Raw genomic sequence first — 24,634 nt, forward strand, 5'->3', positions numbered from 1 at the left:
ACGCCCCCTTCCCGTTCCCCGGAAATGCACCGTAGGAGCGGAAGCGCCCGCCAACAGTTGCCGGCAGCAGTTCCGCGATGGTGGGTGGCGGCGGGATGGGGGGCGGCCTCCTCGAGAACGCTAACCCCCTCATCTACGAGCGCTCTGGGGAGCGGCCAGTGACCGCGGGCGAGGAGGACGAGCAGGTTCCAGACAGCATCGACGCGCGCGAGATCTTCGATATCCGCCGCTGCCGGGCGCGGGCGGGTTCGCGGGGGCCTGGGAGGTGGTGGGATGAAGTGATGTCCAGTAGTCGGTGGAGCTGTAGTAGGGCCGGGCAATCCCGGGGGGGGCGGGTTCTGAGTGGGCAGAGGCGCAGAGTCCCCTTTCCTTCACTTGGCACATCTGATTCGCTCCATCAATGACCCGGAGCATCCACTGACGCTAGAAGAATTGAACGTAGTAGAGCAAGTCCGGGTTCAGGTGAGTCACTCCCAGCGTCCGGGGGAGCGACTTGTTCGGGAGAGTCAGAAGGGCTCAGCTGTGCACCAGGGTGGTAGCGTTCTCTCGGCGCATGGACTCCTCAGGGGATCTTTGAAACGTGTGTGTGTGTGTGTGTGTGTGTGTGTGTGTGTGTGTGTGTGTGTCCATTTTATGGATGAGGAAACTGAGACCCATACTGGTTAGATGACTTCCCCGAAGCAACAAACTAAGAAGAGGGTCTATGGGCTGGACGGGCCATGACTCCTAACATCCCACCTCTCCAACCAGGTGAGCGACCCCGAGAGCACAGTGGCCGTGGCCTTCACACCCACCATTCCGCACTGCAGTATGGCCACACTTATTGGCCTGTCCATCAAAGTCAAGCTTCTGCGATCCCTTCCCCAGCGTTTCAAGGTAAGGTGGAACTGAGCCCTGGGAGTGGGGCAGGCATGAGTGTCTGCTACTGAGGAGGACATGGAGAGCATGAACTTGAACATCAGAGTGAGATCTGGAAGGATCCCAGCTAGCAGAGGTAAAACTGGGAGGAGGCTTTCCAATTGGATGGGACAAGAATAAAGACTCAAGCTGGAAAGTGCAGAAAAGTAGTGAGGAGTGTGGCAGGTAGGGCAGTAGGGAGCTGTAGATAAGTTTGGAGCAGGGATGGGGTGCAGGTGGGCCTTTAAGTCAGTAGCAATTGGCCAGTCCTTTGGGTAGAGATGGAATGGCTTTGAGTGGGTTTGGGGTGTAATGGAAGGGCCAGAGTCCAGAGGCATGATTAGGAAGAAAGATCAGCTGGAGGTGGGGAGTGGGGAGAGGGGAAAAGGGGGTAGACAGGTGTGTGAGTGCTCAGGCCCCACCTATCTCCCTCCCAGCTGGACGTGCACATTACACCAGGGACCCATGCCTCGGAGCACGCAGGTAAGTATGGGCTGGTGTTGACGCATTAGCCTGGAGGCTCCCTGCTTGCCATGGTGGTCTGTAGGGCAAGATTAGAGGGAGGGTTGGGGGCTTGGCACTAGGTGGGTGACTCCCCAGTGGAGGTGGCAGCCTAGAGCTAAGCTGGCCTGACTTGAGTGTCCTGTGTTTACCATGTTCTCCCACTCCCGCCCTCTCCCTCTCCTAAGTACACGGGACCAGGGTTGTCAGGCTTTATAGTATAGGAAGCAGACATGAGTGGCCAGGTGGGAAGGGGTCACAAGAAGGTGGGGTAGGTGTGGGCTCAGGTGGTTGGGGTAGCCTGACTAAGGTTTGGGATCCTGGGAAGGCGGGGGCATGAGGGCTTTGTTGGTGGGGGTATAAATATATTTCACCACTCTCTCCTTTCCACCCAGTGAACAAGCAGCTTGCGGATAAAGAGCGGGTGGCAGCCGCCCTAGAGAACACCCACCTGCTGGAGGTTGTGAACCAGTGCCTATCAGCCCGCTCCTGAGCCTGAATTTTTGCTCCCAGCCCCACGCAGGGCTCATGGCCTTGTTTTCTTGAACCACTGACAATAAGAAACTAACATTTTGCATTTTGTAATAAACCTTAATTTATATTCATTTCCCAGCATGCCTGAGAGTCTTTCATCTCAGTGGGGGTCACTCCGGGTTTGGGACAGGGGTGGTAGTGAGTGCCTATACAGGCTGGGTCGATGAGGTTTGGTTCATTTTTTAAATTTCTCCCAATGGTTTGATTAGGAAAAGTTGCAAGTATGCCAAAAAATTGAAAGAATAATGTAGTGAACACTTTTGTATACCCACCACCTAGATTTAACAGTTGTTAACATGTTGCAGCTTTGGTTTTATTTATATGTGTGTAGAATATAAATATACTTGAAAGTAAGCTGCAGACACATGACCCTTCACTTCTCAGTACTTCATCCTGTGTGTCCTAAGAATAAGCCTGTAACCACAGTACTGTTTTTTGGCCCCTAAATGAACAGTTCTCTGACACTAATATCTAATATCCAGGCATGTATGAATTTCTCCCAAAATGTCATTCATAGTTGTTTTTTAAGTCAGGCTCCAGTCAAGTTTCGTGTATTGCATTTGGTTGTCATCTCTCTTTAGCCTCTTCTAGAACTGTCTCCCTGCCTCCCTACCTTTTAATCTTTCTTGACACTGACTATTTTGAAAAGCCCAGGTGAGTTGTCCTGGAGAAGCCCCACAGTCTGATTTGTTGTTTTGTCTACTGTGTTTCCTATAAACTAGAAGTTGGTTGAGTTCAGGTTTGAGTTGACTAGTGAGAACCTTGCCCAGGAGTGTTGTATATATCCTTAGCATCCACCAGTAGCTGTGTGATGCCAGCTTGTCCCCACTGTTGGTGATGCTCAGTTTGGTCCCCTGGTCAGGGCAGTGCCAGCAGATTTCTCTGCTGAAAGCCATCTGAAGCACTGTCTCCACCAGCAGCCTGGGAAATGTATGTCACCCCAGGTGCTCAGGTCTGGGGCCTCTGCCTCGCCCAGCACAGTTGGTCACCAGGATAGACCGTGGGGCTTAGACCTCGGATCAGCCCGTCAGGAGTCATAATGTCACAATCCCCTGCCTGCATTTCCTTCTCTGAGGAAAAATGCGGATATTAAGAAGACTTGCCCACCTGGTGGGCAGAGGCCTCAGCAGGGACCCTGGCCGCTTGGCAAATCTGGGGACCTTCTGACAACATTGGACCTGTCCTGAGAGTGGGCATTGGCCAAAGGTTTTATATATACTATCTAGTCAGTCAGTCCTCAAGCCAGCCCTGTGTGGCAGTTGCTATTCTTTATCATCTCTGTTTTGCAGATGAAAGAAGATTCTAGAATAAGTAACTGACTCCCCAAGACCTCCAGTTAGGGAGCAGAGGAACCTCAGCTGTTCAGCAGGTACTGCTCAGCTGGCAGGGGGTGCTGTTGCCTAGCTGGAGGGGCCTACGCCCACCTCCAACCCCCACTTCCAGGCGGGAGTAACTTCGCCACCTAGTGACCAAGATCGGGCTGCTCAGAGGGGTGAAGCCATCGACCCATGTCACCCAGTTTCTTCATGTGTGATGTGGGGAGACACAATAGCTTAGGACTGCTCTGGAGATTTAAAATGGATCTGGGACCATTTCAGGTGATCTTCCAGGCAGAGTATCTCCCACTTCCACAGATGAAGAAGCTCAGTGCTCCAGAGAGGCAGGAGACCACCCAGGGCCCCGCAGGCCCCAGGGAGCCTCCCCAGCCACCAATACCCAGCTGTAGGCTTTACGACATGTGTACTTCTGCACTGACAGCCCGATGTGTCTAGATGTCTGTGGTGTCTGTGTTCACCTGGGGGTGGGAGGTCACGGGGAAGGCAGGTGTCACTGAGTCATTCAGCTGGCTCTCCTGGCAGCCAGGCCACGGTGGACGAGGATCATCAAGCTGCTCATATCCAGCTGGCATATCAGATTGCCCCCTTGTCAGTCTTGACTCATCTGTGCGTGGCCCACAGCTGCCTGCAGGGACACCATTCATGAATCCTGGGCTAGTGCCCGGGGAACTTTCTGGAATCCCAGCTGCTGTCTGAGAACATGGGGGTGGGAGGGGTGGGGTGAAGTTTTAGGTCCCTGAAGCCCTCCACCAGGGGTGTCTGGCTGTGCTGCTTCTGGCCTGTGACTTCTCAGGCCTCGGTTACCATGTCTACAAAATGGGAACAACAAATCATAACTGAGTGAGACTGACCCAGAGATTAGATGACATGTACGAACAGGCCCAGCTATGTCCATTTTTGCTCATCATCATTCCCAAAGCACAAGGGCCTGGCACACAGTAGTAGGTACTTAGTACAGGTCAGTGGAATGAATGAATTGAGACTTAGAACAGAAGAACTGGGGCGTGGGAGCGTGGTGTAAGGAGGGCTGGGAATACTGAAATCCAGCCAAGTTGCCTTTGCAGCATTTTGCTACCCGAGGGAAGGGGAAGGGCATGGGGTCCCACAGAGAAAAGGTGGGTATGGGGAAGAGGGGAGAGGTATCTGCATCTGCCCCTCTCCTGGGCAGACCACCATTCTGGAGAGAATGGAGCAGAAGCAGGAAAGAAGAAGCAGGAGAGGGCCCAGGGATTCACTCAACCTGTCCTGTCCAACTACGGGTGATAATAAAAGTGTTCAGGGCTTCCCTGGTGGCGCAGTGGTTCAGAGTCCGCCTGCCGATGCAGGGGACACGGGTTTGTGCCCTGGTCCGGGAAGATCCCACATGCCGCGCAGCGGCTGGGCCCGTGAGCCATGGCCGCTGAGCCTGCGCGTCCGGAGCCTGTGCTCCACAACGGGAGAAGCCACAACAGTGAGAGGCCCGCGTACCGCAAAAAAATAACTAAATAAAATTTAAAAATAAGATAAAAAGTGTTCATATCGAGATATTACTATAGGCCAGACATGTGCCAACCACCTTACCTCTGCATTTTGTGTTATTTATATCTTATAACAACCCCCATGAAGACATTATTCCTGTTCTACACAAGCGGGAACTGAGGCTCAGCCAAGCTAAATGGGCAGAGGTGAAACAGCTAGTAAGGTGAAGAGCTGGGATTTGAAGGCTGGGCTATCCTAGGGGTATTCAAGCCTCAGTTTGCTCCTTCTGGGCAGCCAAGCTCAGCCCAGAGAACTGAGAGGACCAGGAGGTGGGAACGGGGGTGTTTCAAGGTCATGTCCTAGTATGGTTCCCTGGGCCCCTGGCCATACCAATGCTTGTGGTGGGTCTGGCCTGTTGAAGAATGCTTGGAGCCTGAGTGGCCTAATGTGGATGCAGTTCCCTTGGCAATGAGGAAACATTGCTGAGGTCAAGAGCTTAGATTATCAGAGGGGAAACCCAGCCCTAATTCCTTGCATGGCTCCCTGCTTGGAAGCACCACAGCTACCCCCCACACCCACCCTCTGTTGGACATCCAGGGGCTCTTTTCAGCAGCAAGGTCATGTGTAAGGTGGTTAGGAGGGGCCATAAGCAGCCCAGCAGCGTTCCTGATGGGAAGTAGTTTGCTGGCTCTTAAGACTTTCGTTCCTTTTGTTTTGTTGTTTTTTAATTTTTTGGCCGTGCCCCACGGCATGTGGGATCTTAGTTCCCCAATTGGGGATCGAACCCGTGCTCCATGCACAGGAAGCGCAAGGTCTTAACCACTGGACCACCAGGGAAGTCCCAAGACTTTCGTTCTTTGACAGAAGGCTCAACCCATGACTCCCTCTTCCCTCTGGATCTCGTCCAGTAAGCTAGAGTCAACATGGGATTGCCCAGGCCTCCAAGACCCCCCAGGCCATGTGAAGAACACAAATAGATAGATCACCCCTCAGTCCAGGCCTTGCCTAAATTTGAGGACCTCAAGCACCAGAGGGGCCTGCATGAACCCTCTTAACACTTACCTAGCCAGGCCCTCCTCATTCCAAGGCCCTCTCAGATGTTGCCAAGGAAACTGATGCAGCAGTCAGAGAGACCTGACCCAGGTCTCCATGACAACCTACAACAGCCCACTAGGATCCATCCCTCCGTGATGTCACCTGAGCCCTGAATGGGTGCCCCCCACCCCCACCACACTCATCACAATCATACGTCACTCTAATAGCGAGTCCCTCTCACAAAGTACCTCACAGCATGCCTGTTCCCAGTCTCCACACACCCCAAACATGAGCAAGGCAGTTTACAGCTGGCCACCATGAGGCTGGGAGGGAGGCAAGACCCAGGAGCCTGGAGGCAGATTCAGGACTAGAACCCAAGCCTCCCCATTACATCGCCTCCCCTCTGTGCCCCAGCACCCTCCCTGGGTTAAGGAGGGGCTGATCTCTGGGTAGTGGTAGCACCAAGTGGTGGCTAAACCCCCACCCCGCTGACCCCATCCCTACTCTACAACTATGCCGCTTCTGAATGGGAGTCTGAACCTCCAGGCCCTGTGTGTGCCCTGAACTGCAGGCACAGACTGAGACTAAAGGGAAGGAAGGAGACATTGCAGACTCTTAGAGTGGCTGCAGCTGGACCTGACCCTGGTCTAGTCCCACCCCTATCCACTCCTGCTGGCATCTGACACCTGTCTGCCAGGATTTCCCCAACTTTGAGCAACCTCCAGGCCAGGAGCAGAATGACCAGGGCCAGGTATTTTTAGCAGAGTTACTAGCAGCTGCCTGGAGGGTGCTGAGGGGGAGGTGGTGCTGACTTCATCCTTTTCCTTCTCTGGGCCTGTATTCCCTCCCCAATGTTCAAGCTGCCCTTCTACCTGCACCACACTGCCAGGGCCTCCCTTCCTTGCCCCCTCCCCCAAACAGCTCTCCAAGGGCCCCCAGGGGCTCAGGTGTCACTAACCCTCATCCTGAAGGGCAGGCTCATCAGGTGGAATCTTCAACTGCGAAGGGCAGGGATGAGAGTGGGAAGGACCTGGTGCTGAGGCTAGAAGCCTGGATTTAGGGCCCCTAAATTCTAGCTCAGATACCAGCGGGTGGGGAATGGGTGACATGGGCAGTGAAGGGTGAAGTCTGTCCGACCTGTAACTGGTCTGCTTGCTTGGGCGACAGGCCAGGACTGGGAGAGAGGGAAAGGAGAAATCACTTTTAAAGGGCCAGACCTCAATTCTTCCCTAGTGGGGACTTGGCGCACTTGGCTGGTCGGGGCTTTCCCCCTGGCTCCCCCCGCCCCCACCGTGGTGGCACCCTCCATCTTCATCGCCCTCCTCCGCACCATTCACGTGCTCCCTTTCCTTCTCCCTTTTCCCTCCTTACCTGCCTCCCCTCCCCCCGCCCTCGGCCCCCCCCCCCCCCGCCACACACACACACACACACACACACTCAGTCACACACACACACTCAGACCGGGCTGTTGTCTGCGGAGTCTGTCCCTGCCCCGCCCTGGCGGGTGAGGCGGGGGCTGGGTGGGTGTGAGGTCCTAGGAGGAGGGCGGGGAATCCCCCTCGGGAGAGGGGGACGGACACGTCAGCCCCCGGACAGCGCAGCCCGGGGCGAGCGCGGGGGTGGCGGCGGGGGCGGGCAGAGGCTTAAATAGGCGGCTCTGGAGCCCGGACCCAGTGCGTACCGAGAAGGCAGCGGCTGCGACAGCGTCGAGTGTCCGAGCCTGGGTCTGCGAGTGGATTGTATCCGAGCCCGGGACCTACCTAGTCCTGACCGTGTCCGTGTGTGAGTGGGTGAGTGTGTCCTGGCAGAGCGGGGTGGGGGTGGTCTCACCGTCTAGGATGAACGAGTCAGGAGGATGGGTCACAAGTCAGGGCGCAAGGACCTTCTGCGGCATGTCCTGGGCCCCGAGCATCTTTCTTGACCCGTGGTCGGGCAGGCGCGTCCCGGGTCCAGCTTCCCACTCCATCTCCACCGCGGCTCACGCGGCCATCTGGATTCCCGTTCCCCAGACGGTGTCCGACGCGATGACTCTGAACGGCGGCGGCAGCGGAGCGGGCGGGAGCCGCGGTGGGGGCCGCGAGCGCGAGCGCCGTCGGGGCAGCACACCCTGGGGCCCGGCGCCCCCGCTGCACCGCCGGAGCATGCCTGTGGACGAGCGCGACCTGCAGGCGGCGCTGGCTCCGGGAGCTCTGACAACGGCCGAGGCCGGGCCTGGGGCCCAGGGTCCGAGGCTGGACTGGCCCGAGGGCTCCTCCGACTCGTTCAGCTCAGGAGGCAGCGATTCGGACGAGAGCGTTTACAAGGTGCTGCTGCTGGGGGCGCCTGGCGTCGGCAAGAGCGCTCTGGCGCGCATCTTCGGTGGCGTAGAGGACGGGCCTGAAGCAGAGGCCGCAGGTGAGCGGCTGGGAGGGACTGCTCAGGGGAGGGGCGAGCACAGGGGTAGGACTGGGAGCTACAGGACTGGGGACCAGGATTAAGAGCAGCAGATAACAACGGGATTCTGAAGGCACTTTGAGAATCTGCCTCTACCTACCCCTTTCACAGGTGGGGAAACTAAGGGAGAAGGTACCCCAGCCCTTAGTAGAGAAAGAAGTGCTTACAGTAGAAGGCCCAGGGCATACGATTAATTACTCTGTAGTCTGGGGACAGGATATCCCTCCCTGCCAGGACTGGCAAGAACCCAGCCAGAGGGAGTTTCTAGGAGAGGAGTCCTAGGTAACCAAGGTCCCCAGGGGATGTCTGTTCTAACTCAGGCCACTGTGGTCAGAACCACGCTGGGTCTCAGGCAACAGGAGGGCAGGGAGCACAGGAGTGGCTACCCAGGACATTGCTAGCTTGCGGATGGGGTGCCTAGGTGGGGGCCAGGCACACCGTGCCCTCCAACCCCCCACTTCTCAGCCCTGTCACTTCTGTTGCTACATAGCAGCCATCAGTGGAGGAGGAGGTTAGGAGGGCCCTGGGGAGGAGTTGAAGGGTGTGGCCAGAACAGGAAACCTAGTGTATTGGAGGAGGGGGGCTCTTGGCAGCCAGCAGGTAACCTGACTACTGGTCTCCTGCCTAGGGCACACGTATGATCGCTCCATCATGGTGGATGGAGAAGAGGCGGCGCTCATGGTCTATGACATTTGGGATCAGGTAAGATGCAGGCTGAGACCAGGGCAGGGTGGGAGGGGTGAGCTGGGGGTAGGGACCTGCCGGGAGTGACAGCCTTGTAGCTGGGGCGTGAGGACTATTGGGTAAATATGTGTCTGTGTTCCCTAGGATGGGGGCCGCTGGCTACCTGGCCACTGCATGGCCATGGGAGATGCATACGTCATCGTGTATTCAGTGACGGACAAGGACAGCTTTGAGAAGGCCTCAGAGCTTCGGGTCCAGCTGCGGAGGGCGCGGCAGACAGACGACGTGCCCATCATCCTAGTGGGCAACAAGAGCGACCTGGTGCGCTCTCGTGAGGTCTCCTTGGATGGTGAGCAGGGAGTGGGTCAGAAAGGGAGGGAGATCCTGGCTGGGCTGTGGTCCACTCAGTCTTGACTCAGCTCGAGTCCCTGGGGACCATCAGTGGCTAAAAATGTTTAGGAAGAAAACTCAGGGAGGCGGGGAGAGCTTCTGCCCTCCCACAGGACTCCCAAAGACCTGAGTGCTGGGGCAAGGACCAAATGAGCTAGGGGAGGTGAAGGCTGCTGGACGCTGAGCTGGGCCACCTCAGAGCCCTCCTTTTCTGTCTTCTTTGTCCCTGGCCTGGCATATGAGGGGTGAGGAGAGTGCAGGGAATCAGGCCAGGAGTACAGAGCCTGGATTCCAGGCCAGGGCCAGTCTCAGCGTAGTCTTGCCCTTGGGGAGCACCCCCCTCTTTGGGCTCAGCATCATCCTCTGTGGCCCCCAGACCTGAGCCCCGCAGAGGAACCAACCGCAACTTGGTGATGTCCCCCCTATTCTACCCATCATTCATCATGATATAACATCAAGCCATAAAACACTAAGCTGTTCAACAAAGTTTTCATTTTGTTGACTACTACAACACTTCCATTTAAATATCAAACTTCAAATTATTTCAATAAATGAGTCTCCTCTTGTGGGCCTTTGTGAGCTCCTTAAACGTGGGTACGCTCTGCCAATTGGGTGACCCAGTGATGCCTGGGCCCCTGTGTACAGGAGCTGGGGTTGTGTTTCTGGGGAAGACCCAGGGATGTGGTAGCTGTCATGGGGTGGCCAGGGTTTGAGTGGGCTTCTCACCCCCCCCACCCTTTGTTTATTGACGTGTGCCTGTCCCCACCCACACCAGAGGGCCGGGCCTGTGCCGTCGTCTTCGACTGCAAGTTTATTGAGACGTCGGCTGCGCTGCACCACAATGTCCAGGCGCTGTTTGAGGGTGTCGTGCGCCAGATACGCCTGCGCAGGGACAGCAAAGAGGCCAACGCACGTCGGCAAGCGGGTACTCGGCGGCGAGAGAGCCTTGGCAAGAAGGCGAAGCGCTTCCTGGGCCGCATCGTCGCTCGAAACAGCCGCAAGATGGCCTTGCGTGCCAAGTCCAAGTCCTGCCATGACCTCTCCGTGCTCTAGGCCCTGGGGCACTCACTGTATTGTGCAGACAGATGGGCAGATTGGTGGGCTGGCCCAGCCAACCGCCCAATGTGCCCCAGGCCTGGCTCAGACTCTGGGTATCCCCCACCTCATGGTCATGGACAGAGAGACAGTGCTGCCCAGGGAGGTGGCTCCCAGTGGCCGTCAAGGGCTGGGCCCACAGAGATGCCTGTGCAGGCCCATGTGCGTCCCACGCAGCAGCCTGAGCCCAGCCTGTGGAGCAGGCCCATGAGTGGGGAGAGGACTCTGCCTTTCTCTACACCCGTGGTGTGCATGCCCTGGAGGGAGGCTGTTCTGTGCAGTGGCTATTTGTTTACATGCAGATTTTTGTAATAAAGACTATTTCCTGATAGGTCAGGGCTGTTGACTCTGTGTTTCCTTTGATTCGGGGGCTGCAGGAGCAGGAAGGGTTCCTGAAGTTGAGGAACCTACAAGGCTGGTTCCTGAAGCCGCCCCACGCTAGTGTGTGGCCTTGACTATTCTAATGTTTGGGCCCAGATATAGCCAGCTGGGTCAGAGGGGCAGGTGTGGGTGGGGGCCTGGTTGGGGAGTCCAAGCAGCAGGGAGAGACATGAATCCCACCCAGCCTGTTATCCAGATTCTTCTGAGCTGGAGCCTGGCATTGCCTAGCTGATCAAAGGCTCAGTTACCCCACTGTATGTAAGGGAAATTGAGGCTGCCCAAGGAACCACGTCCTGCCCCAGGTGTCATGGCCAAACAAGAACCCTGGGTCTGGCTCCTGGGTGGGTGTCTCTGCCCTGCTCACTCCTGAGGGGCTGGAAATCTGCTGAGGTGGAGTGGCTGTGGAAGACTTCTGAGACTCCCTGGCTGGAGAAGGAGGCAGCTGGTTTGTTAAGGCTGGGATGAGGAAGGCACACTCAGGCGGTCTTGAGTCCGCATGCCTCCCCACCTCCCGGCTGAGGCTGGGCTACTGGGAAGGGAGTGGGAGGCGGAGGACAGGGAGGGTTCACTGTTCTCCCCGCTGTGAGTGGCCAGGCCAGAGCATCCCATGCTCGGCATCGGCTAATGTGGGAGCAGGTCCCTGGAGCCCTCCCTGCCTGGAAGGAGAGGCCTTGCATTTGTGCATAAATGTGTGCACGTGTTCGCTGACAGCTGGAGGTGTGCATCTCCCCACCACCCACACCTGGGAAGGGGCGCCTTCTGGGCATAGGTGCCTGTTAGGAGTTTGCCCGCATCATTTCAGGAGGGAGCATCCCCATTCAGCAATGGCGGACAGGGGACAGAAGCACTTGCCCGAGGCCACACGGGCAGAAGTGGCTGAGTGGGGACTGGTATATGTCTGCCCACCTTGGGAGACCAGAAGCAGCCTGGGACAAGGCTGGGGACAGTTTCTGAGAAGGTTCCAGGCCAGGGTCCATACATTTCTTTTTTTATTTATTTTTATTTTTATTTTAATACAGCAGTTTCTTATTAGTTATCCATTTTTATACATATTAGTGTATATATGTCAATCCCAATCTCCCGATTCATCCCAACACCTTCCCCACCCCCGCTTCCCCCCTTGGTGTCCATACGTTTGTTCTCTACATCTGGGTCTCAATTTCTGCCTTGCAAACGGGTTCATCTGTACCATTTTTCTAGATTCCACATATATGCGTTAATATATGATATTTGTTTTTCTCTTTCTGACTTACTTCACTCTGTATGACAGTCTCTAGGTCCATCCACATCTCTACAAATGACCCAGTTTTGTTCCTTTTTTGGCTGAGTAATATTCCATTGTATATATGTACCACATCTTCTTTATCCATTCGTCTGTCGATGGGCATTTAGGTTGTTTCCATGACCTGGCTATTGTAAATAGTGCTGCAATGAACATTGGGGTACATGTGTCTTTTTGAATTATGGTTTTCTCTGGCTATATGCCCAGTAGTGGGATTGCTGGGTCATATGGTAATTCTATTTTTAGTTTTTTAGGGAACCTCCATACTGTTCTCCATAGTGGTTGTATCAATTGACATTCCCACCAACAGTGCAAGAGGGTTCCCTTTTCTCCACACCCTCTCCAGCATTTGCTGTTTGTAGATTTTGTGATGATGCCCATTCTAACCGGTGTGAGGTGATACCCCATTGTAGTTTTGATTTGCATTTCTCTAATAATTAGTGATGTTGAGCAGCTTTTCATGTGCTTCCTGGCCATCTGTATGTCTTCTTTGGACAAATGTCTATTTAGGTCTTCTGCCCGTTTTTTGATTGGGTTGTTTGTTTTTTTAATGTTGAGCTGCATGAGCTGTTTATATATTTTGGAGAGTAATCCTTTGTTAATTCGTTTGCAAATATTTTCTCCCATTCTGAGGGTTGTCTTTTCATCTCATTTATAGTTTCCTTTGCTTTGCAAAAGCTTTTAAGTTTCATTAGGTCCAATTTGTTTATTTTTGTTTTTATTTCCAGTACTCTAGGAGGTGAGTCAAAAAAGATCTTGCTGTGATTTATGCCAAAGATTGTTCTTCCTATGTTTTCCTCTAAGAGTTTTATAGTGTCCGGTCTTACATTTAGGTCTTTAATCCATTTTGAGTTTATTTTTGTGTATGGTGTTAGGAAGTGTTCTAATTTCATTCTTTTACATGTAGCTGTCCTGTTTTCCCAGCACCACTTATTGAAGAGACCATCCATTTCTTCATTAGTCAATTTTTTTCACTCCACAGACTCCTGGGAACCCTCAAAACCTGGTTAGAACTCTGACTGCAGTTTTTCAATAGCAGAAGGAGGTTTGAGGGCTGTTCCTCAGGTGTGAGATCCCCGTGACTAATCCACATGCCCCCTAGGGCAACGTTAACTGCTCCGAGCTGCTGCTGCTCCCCACTCCCAATCCCAACATACTTCGAGGCATGTGGCAGGCATGGTTTTGTCAGAGTAGGTGAAGGTTCTGAGGCCTGAAAAAGAATACAGACCTTCCTAGCTCTGCCACTTATTGGCTGTTGACACTGGGCAAGCCACTCAACCTCTCTGTGCCTCAGTGTGTGACATGGGGATGATGCTTTCTTCAGAATGGAGTGGGTAGAATAATGAAGGTATGTGCTTAGAGCAGTGCCAGGCACATAGTAGGAGCTTAACGCATGTGAGACTCCTTCAATATATGCATGCTGCACCGCTCCAGGATGGGGTGCCCAAGTGACACTGAGGCAGGCACTCAGCTTGTGACAGACAAAGCTGGGGTGAGCTGAGGAGTCCTGATCCAGCTTTCCAGCCTAAGAAAATCTAACCAGATATGCAGTGGGAAGGACTTGGGGGAAACCATGGGAGAGACTGGAGACCAGGGTCCCTGACCTTTCCCACCCTCCCCCCGCCATCCCAGACTCCCAGGCCCAGACGCTTCTCCTGACTCTACTTGGCTGTCCTCATTGGGGGCAGGGCCCCTGGTCAGCCCTGCAATTCCCTCAAGGTCACCTGAGCTGGCTCAGTCTTTTCTCTCCTTCTCAGAAGCACAAGACAGTACATTTCCCAGCCCTGTCGGTGTCCAGGGGCTAGTGTGAGCACTTAGGGAGGCTCAGGGGATCTCACAGGCTGCTGTCCCCCTACCCCACCCCCTGGTCCCACTGGTGGGTGGTGTGGAGCCCTAAGTATCCAGTTCAGGTAATGCACTGCTCCCCTATCCTGCACGTGCCACCTCTAGCTCCTTATCTTAGTTCCACAAGCCAGCTGGGAGCTGCCAGGGCCGGGCAAGGGCCAGATCATTACTGGGTCCCTGATTCTTGCTCTGGAGGGCCTCCCAGTCTGATGAAAGAGACAGCCAGTGACAACCTGGTGTCCTCTCTGTGTTGATAGAGATAGCACTTGTCATGGGGGCGTGGTTGGGGGCCAGATATTCCCACAGGAGAACGCTGAACAAGCCTGGGAGTCGAGGGAAGAGTTCCTGGGAGAGGGGAATATTTGAGCTGAGTACTGAAGCCGGAACAAGTGCTTAGCAGACAGATGAAGGGGTGGGAAGGGCATTCCAGACAAAAGGAACAGAGTGGGCCAAGGTAGAGCTGCAGATGCTGGTGCACAGTGGGGAGAAGTGGGAGCGAGTCTGGAGCCACAGAAAAAAAAGTCGTGTCCAAACCCAGAGGGCTGAGAAGTATCCACTGGGCCGTGTAGGGGTGGGACAAGCGCCAGGTCGATGATCTCCCCACCCCCTGGGGACGGCGGTCATGGATGCTGAGCAGCCCCCAGCTTTCCAAAGTCAATGAGTAACTTGGGGGGCTGGGCAGGGCCAGGCCTGCTGCTGTGGGCCCAGTGGTGTTTTCCACTCCTGAGCGAGCATGGCTGGCCCGCCTACCTGCTCAAGTGTCCGCCCTGCCCTGTTCCACCCGGTCCGGCCTGGCCAGCACTCCCTGTAGAAAGAGTTCTCTCACCTGGCGGCCTAGACCAAGGAAGCCAACCTCAGGCACCGGCAGGTGAGGGTCTGGGAGTGGAGGGTGGGCAGGGCTGAGGCTGGTGTTGGTGGTGGGGGAAGGAGAAACACTGCCCTGTCGTCCAGGGAAGAGTTCCCGGGACTGGTTGACGTGGCTGTCTGTGCTCTGTGTGCCCAGCTCCGCGCTAAGTGCTGGAAAATGCTGAGACGAGGGCAGGGCTCCTGCCCCGCAGGGACTCCCCCATGGCTGAAGGCTGGCAGTGGGCGGTAGAACAGTCCTGCAGACCCTGAACCACGAGTTCTCTGTTCCAGGAGTTCTCCTGTGGTCAAGTCTTCCGTGACCTTGGTCAGGCTCTGCCCTTCAGGCCTTGCCTGTAATGTGAGGCGACCACAGGAAGTGGCCCTCAGAGTCATCAGGGTCTTTCGAGCTTCAAACTTTTGTGACTTGGGGTGCTTCTGGGAAATGACCACTTTGGGATCTACGAGCTGGGGAGGCCATGGGGAGAAGGAGACAAAGGTCTGGAGGTGAAACTCCCATGGAGACCCTTGTGGGCACAAGAATGAAGAAATGCAGGGCAGCTGGGCCTGGGGGTCTTGATGGGCCTGGCCAAGGAGCTGGACACTACCCTGCAGGCAATGGGGAGCGGCAGGCCCTTAAAAGGGGAGGAAGAGGAGGCCAGTCTGGCGTGAGGGCCCTCTGGCTATGTGTATGCAGTGGGCTCAGGCAGGGGACAAGGGCGGGGGCAGTGTCCAAGTGGGGGGGGAGGGGGAGGGGCAGCTCTGAGAGTTGCTGGTCCAGCTGACAAAGGAAGGACCGTTGTACCCCATGGGGCCTGGGGAAGCCACGGCCCTGGGGCTGAAGGGGAATGAGGGGAGGAATACTTTCTAGAGAGAGGAACCCTCTTGCCCACCGATCTGGGCTGGATCCTTACTGCCATGTCCCTCAGGCCCATCCTGACCATGGTTCCTGCCTGGCTGCGTCTACTTTGCCTCTTCATCCCCCAGGTGAGCTTTGGTTGGTACCCTCGCCCCCTACTCTACCTGGACCAGTTGCACTGACCGTGGATGGTAGTGTTTGGGGGATGGTGATGAGAGCTGGCTACAGGCCTGCTGTGGGGTCAGGAGGTCAAAGGCCAGCGGGTGGATGGGCTAAGGTATGGCCAGGCCCAGGATAGGGGCAGAATTCCCCTTCCCTGTCAGGTCCCGGCACCCACGGCGGGAAGGTACAGCTTGCTGACGTGGTGAGAATCCTCCCACAGGCTTTTCCCGGGGCCCAGCCTGCAGAGGTGTATGTGGACGTCCCGGAAAACTACGGTGGAAATTTCCCTTTGTACTTGACCAAGGTGAGCCTGAGAGCTGCGTGGGCTGCCCTCCCCCCAAGTCCTGCTTCCCCTACCTCCAGCACTCCTTTCTCTTTCTTGCTCTGGCTTTCTTTCAACCCTGCTTTCGAGACAGTATGTGGTGCAGCGTGAATGACTAATAAGATTTTAATCCCAGAAGAAAGTAGAGCTCTAAGTTTAAGGATGAAGTGATGGAGGGGGGTTTTCAAACTTTAGAAAGTAGGGCACGGCGTATAGAGAGCATCAGGCACAGAGGAAAGAGCTCTGGCTTTGAATTTCCACCCCGTTCCTTACTGGCTTTGTGACCTCAGGCAAGTGCCAATGCTCTCTAAGCCTCGGTTTCCCCACATATAAAATGGGGCCATAGGATGGAGGAGGCATCCTCCAGGCCCGGCCCCCACTCCCTTCACCTCCGTTCTCTCCTCGCCAGCTACCGCTGCCCCATAAGGAGACTGAGGGCCAGATTGTTCTGTCAGGAGACTCAGGCGTGGCAGCTGAGGGTCCCTTTGCTGTGGACCCAGAGTCTGGCTTCCTGCTGGTGACCAGGGCCCTGGACCGGGAGGAACAGGCAGAGTACCAGCTACAGGTACGACTGGGCCAGGGGTAGGAGAAAGCCACCAAGGCAAGGTGGGGCACTGACTACCCTTCCCTGCCAGGTCACCCTGGAGACAGAGGATGGACGTGTCTTGTGGGGCCCACAGCATGTGCTTGTGCATGTGAAGGATGAGAATGACCAGGTGCCCCATTTCTCCCAGGCCATCTACAAAGTTCAGCTGAGCCAGGGCACCAGGCCTGGTGAGTGCCCAAAGCAGCCATCTCACAGCAAGGTCAGGTGGCCACTGATGGGAGAACAGAGAGTAAAGAGATGGCCATAGAGTTGGCATAGGGACAGGGCAGTCAAGGTCCAAGTCACCCCCTCCCATTTCTGTCCCATCCTGCACCCCCCCTACCGCACTGAGGGTCCACAGGTGAGCTCCATCTACTCTTGGCCTCAGTTTGCTCATCTATGAAGTGGGGTGAAGAGTCATGGCTCACCTTCAGAATCCTGATATGATGACGAATACAGAAGGAAGACCCAGGGAGAGATAAAGGAAGCTTGGGAGACTCTCCCCACCCCTTCACCCCTAATGGTGAACCCTCTCCACACACACCAGGTGTCCCCTTCTTCTTCCTTGAGGCTTCGGACGGGGATGCGCCAGGCACAGCCAACTCGGATCTTCGATTCCACATCCTGAACCAGGCCCCATCCCAGCCTTCCGCAGATATGTTCCAGCTGGAGCCTCAGCTGGGGGCTCTGGCTCTCAGCCCCCAGGGTGAGCCTGAGCTGGTGTGAAGAGGGGGGAGGGTTGGGAAAAGATGGGGAAGGTTGCATCTGAGCTGTAGGATGGGTTGGAGCTTGAGAGATAAAGCAGGAGGAAAAAGTATTCCAGCTGGAGAGAGCAGCAAGGCAAGAACATGGGGGGAGGCAGGACCATGCATGGAGAGTTAAGGGATGGTGTGGATAGCAGTGCCTCAACCCTACTTTCTGCAGACTTGGGCCTAAGAGGCAAGGATAGGAGAGACCTGAGGGGTTGTGGCCCAGGACACTGCTGGGAGACCTTGGGACTGATGGCAGGAGAGACATGGACCTGGGAGTTCAGACCAGAGGCACAGGTCGGGGAAGGAAAGAAAAGCCAATCACACACCCACTCAGCCAGCCACCCATTCATCCATCTACCACGCAAACATACCTACAGTCCATCTATCCAACTGTCCATCCACATGCCCAAATCCCCATCTTTCTACCCTCTCAAACCCCCATCCATCCACCTAGTCAACTGTCCATTTATCCAACCGGTCATTCACTCATCTACCTATCCACCTGTTTACCACCCCCCCATCCTGGTCATCCACCTATCCAGTCTATCAACCATTCATTGTGTGGGCAGATGTGGAAGTGATTTTGCAAACCGTCAAGTCCTGGTCGGATGCTCACAATGGTGCTAAAGGTCTCTTTCATCCATTGGCCAAGACAGTATCCTGAACACCTGACATATGCTTGGCTTTGTGTTTGGTACCAGGATGCACTGGCCCCCTGCTCAGCTGACCACCCTGCCCCTTCTAGGGAGCACCAGCCTAGATCAGGCTCTGGAGGGGCCATACCAGCTGTTGGTACAGGTCAAGGACATGGGTGACCAGGCCTCTGGCCACCAGGCCACAGCCACCATAGATGTCTCCATAGTAGAAAACACCTGGGTGCCCCTAGATCCTGTCCACCTGGCAGAGAATCTCCAAGTTCCGTACCCACACCACATTGCCCAGGTGAGTAAGTGGCTGTTAGCAGCTGAAATAACCCCATGGATGGTGCAGCTGGGTCTGAGTCTCGTGGAGATTTGGGAGGGGGTGTCTGGGGCTCCACTTGACCCCTGTTCCTCCCCTACCTATTTTCCTCCCTCCACTGTCCCCATCAGTTCTCAAGATGGAGTGAGCGTATCAGGCCCTGGGACCAGGCCCTTAGCTCCTCACCTGCTATCCTCTGGCAGGCGTGGCTCTGTGCTCTGACCTCCTGAGCTGAGCCCAGGCTTCCTCAGCAGAACAGCTGCCACCTCCTTGTGCCACGGGGATTGTCACCCAGGCCAGGAATGTCTCAGGCTCCTCGAGGAATGCCCTGGGGTCAGGCCCAGCCTGAGAGAGCAGAGAACAAAACAACCTGGTCATTCAGGCACTTTGGGCAAGATCCAGGCTTGGACCAGGGCAAGGCCACCGTGGAGTTGTCACAAGTGCCCCGAAAGAAAAGGACCCTACCTGGACTCCAGAGAGGGCAGCAACTTGCCTGGGGTCACAAAACAGTTGGGGCCCAGGCTCCCTACCCAGGAACAGTTGGAATATAAGGGCTGACATGGGCTATTCCTGCCCCTCGTCCTGGGAGCCCTCATTCTGTGTCCCCCTCCCAGGTACATTGGAGTGGGGGGGATGTACATTATCACCTGGAGAGCCAGCCCCTTGGACCCTTTGATGTGGACAAGGAGGGGAAACTCTACGTGACCAGGGAGCTGGACCGAGAAGCCCAGGCTGAGGTGAGGTGAGGGGGAAGCCAGGAGGACAGGCTGAGGGGTGCTTGGTCCCCGTCCAGTGGGCTTCTGGGGGTGTCACATCCCCCACAGGCACTGAGGCAGAAGAACTGGAGCTGGCCACCAGAAGGGAACCCAGACCCAGGCCAGGCTGGAGTTGCCCCTGGTCTTCATCTGAAGCCCTCCACTGCCCACTATAGTACCTGCTCCGGGTGCGGGCTCAGAATACCCGCGGTGAGGACTACGCCGCCGAACCTCTGGAGCTGCATGTGGTGGTGATGGATGAGAATGACAACAGGCCTGTCTGCCCCCCACGAGGCCCCGCAATCAGCATTCCTGAACTCAGCCCCCCAGGTGGACTATGGGCCTTGTCAAGGGGTGGGGGAGGGGTGAAGTCCCTGTGAACGATCCCATCTTGCTCTCCTCTGGGATGGGACCAGCCTCAGGTCCCTATATCAATGTCTCACCCCCAACACATACACACACACACGCACACACACACACACACAAAGAAGAGTAGGTGAGGTAAGGCCTCGGGGCCTGGCGGTGTTCCCATCCACGTGGGTGTTGTCTTTGCAGGCACCAAGGTGACTAAGCTTTCGGTAGAGGATGCAGATGCCCCCGGTTCCCCCAATTCCCACATTGTGTATCGGCTGCTGAGCCCGGAGCCCGAGAAGGGGGCAGAGGGGAGAGCTTTCGAGCTGGACTCCACCTCGGGCAGTGTGACCCTGGGGGCTGCCCCCCTCCAAGCTGGCCAGAACATCTTGCTTCAGGTGCTGGTCATTGACCTGGGAGGAGCAGAGGGCGGTAAGTGCCCTGAAGGTGACCAGGGTTCCCTGACCCCTCGGTCCCCACCCTGGCCTCCCCAACATGCCCTCCCCTGCCTCAGGCCTCAGCAGCACCTGTGCGGTTGCAGTCACGATCACGGACATCAATGACCACGCCCCCGAGTTCACCACTTCCCAGGTAAGCAGGAACGGGGCAGGACACCTTGAGAAGGTGCTAACCGGGGGGCTCATGGCCCCTCCCCGTCTCTCCAGATGGAGCCCCTAAGCCTCCCTGAGGACACAGAGCCTGGGACTCTGGTGACCACACTCATGGCGACCGACGCCGACCTTGAGCCTGCCTTCCGCCTCATGGACTTTGCCATTGAGGCAGGGGATGTGGAGGGAACCTTCGGCCTGGATTGGGAGCCAGGCTCTGATCGTGTCCAGCTGCGACTCCTCAAGGTAAGGGGCTAGGGGTGGGGGAGTGGCGCACACATACACACATTCATGCACAGGGTGCCAAGCCGTGGCCCACACAGTGACCCGGGCCCCACTGGTTCCAGAACCTCAGCTACGAGGCAGCTCCAAGTCACAAGTTGGTGGTGGTGGTGCGGAGCATGGCAGAGCCGGTGGGGCCAGACCCAGGCCCTGGAGCCACAGTCACCGTGACTGTGCTGTTGGAAAGGGTGGTGCCACCCCCTCAGTTGGACCAGGAGAGCTACGAGGCCAGTGTCCCAGTCAGCACCCCCGCTGGCTCCCTCCTGCTGACCATCCGGCCCTCAGACCCCATGAGCAATCCCCTCAGGTGAGCCAAAAGCCCAGCCCCTTAGCTGGGCTGGACTACCCCTGCTCCCTCGGGATGATCCCAGGGCCTCAGAGGGAACTCACATTATCTACAGCCTGCAATGTTCCTCAAACCATGGTCAATGTGAAGGTTGTGACTCCTGGTGGGGACCAGTGCTGGATGGAGAGGGTGTTTGGACCCCGTGAGATCTCAGATGATGCTTCCCCGTCCTGTCCTGGACCAGGCCCTCTTCCAGCCACCCACCCAGACTGCAGCACTGGGTGCTGTTCCCAGGCTCTGGCTCTATCCGGCCCCTTTGTGGGCTGACCTGGGAATAGTGGAATTGAGTCAGGCCCCCCAGGCTCTGAGAGTCCCTCCCTCAGCCACAGTATCTGTGGTTTAAGCCCTGCCCCCCAACGAGTCCCTTAAGCTGGAGAGAGATCACGGGCACTGCTGCTGCCCTCAAGTCACAAAGGGCATGTGGAACTTGGGCAGATCACATGACCCAGAAGGTCTCTGGGCAAGACCCCATATGTGGTCCCTGCCTCCCTGCCCCATCTTCTTTGGCCCTCAGGTTCTCCCTGGTCAATGACTCAGAGGGCTGGCTCTGCATAGAGGAGGTCTCCGGGGAGGTGCACATAGCCCGGGCCCTGCAGGGTGCCCAGCCTGGGGACATGTACACAGTGCTCGTGGAGGCCCAGGATGCAGGTATGGCCAGGCTGTGGTGGGGGCCTCTGGGAAGGTGAGAAAACCTAAGACAGACAGGCAGGGCCAAGCTTCCTCCCCAGCGCCCTTGCTGGCACCCGCTCTGCTCCAGGCAGGAGGGGTGAGCAAGGGGCTTCGGCCTGGCCTCTGCCTCCCCTCTCAGACCACCCTTCCCTCCAGACACCTGCCACCCCCCACCCTCAGCCCCGGAGGGCCTCTCAGGGTGTCAGCTTCAGACACAGGCTGGGAGCAGAGGGTGTGGGACTGGGGGGTGGGGAGGGAGGGCCAGTGGCTCTCCTGGGGCAAGCATGCCAGGAAGTGAGCCTGGATGGGACGCTGGGGCCAGGTGCGGAGGACTCTGAATGCCATTTTGACAGGAGGAAGAGCTGGCCCAAGGGTGGGTCCCTCAGGAAGGCAGGTTTCAGCTCTGAGCTGGACTGTCCTGTGACAGGGGTGAGCTCATCTATAGTCAGGGCATTTCCACATTGTTGGGCCCTGGCACCAGGGGCCAGGGTGGGGTGGGGGGACAGTGAGAACCAGCTTGGCATCCAGAACGGCACAGAAAGGCCTGGCAGCTGTTTGGATAGTGAAGGGGGTGAAGTGCGTTGTGAGGAAGAGAAAGGGGATGGAGAGGAGGGGGTCGAGGGGAGGGAGGGGGCGTGGGAGGGGACTCACAGGGCGAGACTGATGGGCTGTGGGGAAGGGGACCAGGCCAGGGACTCTGAGTTCACCCCACCCCCAGAAGGGCCCAGGCCAGCTCAGCACTACCTCCTCTGCAGATGAGCCAACACTGAGCACCTCTGCGACCCTCGTGATCCACTTCCTGAAGGCCCTTTCTGCCCCAAGCCCGACTCTGGCTCCTGTGCCCTCCCGCCACCTCTGCACGCCCCGCCAGGACCGTGGTGTGGTTGTCAGTGGACCCAGAGGGGACCCTGACCTGGCCGTCGGACATGGTCCCTACAGCTTTGCCCTTGGCCCCAACCCCACGGCGCAGCGGGATTGGCGCCTCCGAGCTCTCAATGGTGTGTAGTGGGGGAAGCAGGGAGGCTGTGGCCAAGGTGGGGAGTGGGTGGCGCTTGGAAGTGAGATGCTGTGGGGCTGGGCCTCGGGGAGCGGGCTAGTGACTCTGATCGCTGCTTATGGTCCCAACAGGGTCCCATGCCTACCTCACCCTGGGCCTGCATTGGGTGGAGCCACGCGAACACGTAGTCCCCATAGTTGTCAGCCACCATGACCAGGTGTGGCAGATCCAGGTCCGAGGTGAGGCCGGGCTGGGGTACAGCCAAGGTCAGGGGCCTGTAGTTCCTGAGGGAACCCCTGGGATGTAGGGGGAGGAGCTGGGCAACACGTCTACGGGCTCATAAGGGCAGCATATGCCTGTGCACACCTGCAGGTGTGTGGCTGGGCGCACAGACTGCAGTGCACGCAGGCACGTGCACAGAGGAGCTTGCATCCCCCTGCCACACCCATGAACACAGCATATGCACCAAAACCCACATACTGGCCAGCTGGGCTGGGCTGAGGGCTCTGAGGAGCTGGGGAGCCCGCCTCCACTGCCCTTACCTTCCTCCCCTGCCTCTCCCCAGTGATCGTGTGTCGCTGCAATGTGGAGGGGCAGTGCATGCGCAAGGTGGGCCGCATGAAGGGCATGCCCACGAAGCTGTCAGCGGTGGGCATCCTCGTGGGCACCCTGATCGCAATAGGTAACGGAGGTTGGGCTCCTGTGTGGGGGAGGGCAATGGTGGCTGGAGCCACAGCCTCCGGATAGACAGTGCCCCGTCCCACGGTGTCCCCACAGGGATGGAGAAGGAGCCCCCCAGCTCTTCTAGTCATTATGCTGATGCCTCCTGTTGTCATGGTCAAGATCATCCTCACTGATAACAGCATTTACTGTTACTGCTACGCATTAACTGTGTATCAGGCCTTATGCCAAGCATAGGATTATTGCGTTGAATCCTCCCTACAACCCTGTGGTGCTGGCATTTCCCCATTTTCCAGATGAGGTCACTGATGCTCAGAGAGGTTAAGTGATTTGTCTGAGGTCACACAGTCAGGGTGTGGCAGAGCCCAGCTCTTTCCAGCCTAACTCTTTCAGTCCAAGCCTCCCTCTCTATCCCCTTTGTTTCTTTAGCCCCCTAAATTTTTTTCCTGGCTGGTTTTCTTGGCTGGTTCTAGCACGTTGCTACAGTGTGCCTTTCTCTCAGAGGTCCGTGGAAACAACTCACTGGCTCCCAGATGATCCCCACCCAAACTGTTCCCCAGAGAAAGGGACCTTGGAGGCTGGGGTGTTCTGGCCCTGGTGAGGGCTGAGCAGGCCAAGCAGTCAGGCTCCTTCAGGCACCACAACCACAGAGTCATACCCAGCCCAGCCTTGGGGATGCTGTCTAGGAAACTTTGCTTCCTTATTAAATCAATACCAATAGCAAGGAGTCCCTAGTGATAGACAAGTCCTATGGCCCTTTCGGAGGGCTGATCTATCCCTCTCCGGCCCCTCAGGCATCTTCCTCATCCTCATCTTCACCCACTTGACCCTGGCGAGGAAGAAGGACCTAGATCAGCCAGTAGACAGTGTGCCCCTGAAGGCGGCGGTTTAAATGGTCCAGGCAGCCCCTGCTGGGAACTTGGCCTCTGGCTCCATCTGAATCCACTGGGAGATGGCCCAGCACTCCAGATCCATGAGGGCCAGGACAGAGCAGAAGCCCCTTCACCTGCCCTAGGGTGGAGGCAACATCACCAGACTTATCTGCAGAGCCTGCACACTGACTAAATGGGCTGCCCATGGGAGCACTTCATATGGCTCGTGTTTGTCCAATAATAAAGCCTCGGAGAACTGGGCATGGGTCCTAAAGGACTGTGGGCCCGTGTCCAGGTGTCCATGTGTATGTGTGCATTATCCATGTCCACCTGCCCTTTCATCCCTTCCCCATCTCCTGCTGCACAGAAAGGGTGTGGGGGCTTGAGGGATGAGCCTGGGGTCCCCTGCAGGGAAAGACACAGGGGCATCATATGGGTTCTTGGTGAGATCTTGAGGCTAGAGCAAGGTGGGTCATTTCTGCGGGCACTCGGAGAACACTGGCTGCAGGTCCTGCATGGGTTAACTGTCCAGGTGATGGTTGAGGAGGGTGTCCCTGAGAGTGTCATTTCTGTGTTTGCCTGGATAGCATCTTTGCTCTGGGGGGTGCACCTTGTGAGTCCATGTCCTGTACTCATGTGTGAGCATACTCGTGTCTCTGTATATGAGTCACCTGCACACAGGGGTGGGCAGAGGTCCCTCAGTCTCAGGAGGCGTCT

General features: G+C 56.6%; 3 protein-coding genes across 3 annotated transcripts; all 3 read left to right on the forward strand.

The window, feature by feature from the left end:
- Positions 1 to 15: 15 nt before the first annotated feature.
- CIAO2B (cytosolic iron-sulfur assembly component 2B) lies at positions 16 to 2,003 on the forward strand. Its single transcript, XM_082607582.1, has 5 exons — positions 16 to 219; positions 383 to 462; positions 751 to 876; positions 1,335 to 1,380; positions 1,794 to 2,003. Exons 1-5 carry the CDS (start codon positions 78 to 80, stop codon positions 1,889 to 1,891), a joined length of 492 nt encoding a protein of 163 aa, XP_082463708.1. The 5' UTR covers positions 16 to 77; the 3' UTR covers positions 1,892 to 2,003.
- A 5,442-nt stretch (positions 2,004 to 7,445) lies between these two features.
- RRAD (RRAD, Ras related glycolysis inhibitor and calcium channel regulator) lies at positions 7,446 to 10,700 on the forward strand. The gene is made up of 5 exons (XM_082607132.1): positions 7,446 to 7,552; positions 7,772 to 8,156; positions 8,824 to 8,897; positions 9,024 to 9,228; positions 10,045 to 10,700. The coding sequence occupies exons 2-5, from the start codon at positions 7,787 to 7,789 to the stop codon at positions 10,320 to 10,322; spliced, it is 927 nt and encodes a 308-aa protein (XP_082463258.1). The 5' UTR covers positions 7,446 to 7,552; positions 7,772 to 7,786; the 3' UTR covers positions 10,323 to 10,700.
- A 3,829-nt stretch (positions 10,701 to 14,529) lies between these two features.
- CDH16 (cadherin 16) lies at positions 14,530 to 24,225 on the forward strand (the record flags this gene model as incomplete). Its single annotated transcript, XM_082606929.1, is given in 19 exon segments — positions 14,530 to 14,709; positions 14,711 to 14,740; positions 15,645 to 15,702; positions 15,898 to 16,040; positions 16,468 to 16,623; positions 16,694 to 16,832; positions 17,192 to 17,350; positions 18,142 to 18,338; positions 18,971 to 19,093; positions 19,288 to 19,441; positions 19,667 to 19,894; positions 19,977 to 20,053; positions 20,128 to 20,316; positions 20,418 to 20,659; positions 21,213 to 21,346; positions 22,123 to 22,365; positions 22,496 to 22,603; positions 22,930 to 23,046; positions 23,840 to 24,225. Coding segments are annotated over 19 exon segments (2,775 nt in total). The 3' UTR covers positions 23,938 to 24,225.
- Between the last annotated feature and the right edge of the window lie 409 nt (positions 24,226 to 24,634).

Source organism: Mesoplodon mirus (genome assembly GCF_964341445.2).
Source record: "Mesoplodon mirus genome assembly, chromosome: 19".
Classification (NCBI taxonomy): Eukaryota; Metazoa; Chordata; class Mammalia; order Artiodactyla; family Ziphiidae; genus Mesoplodon; species Mesoplodon mirus.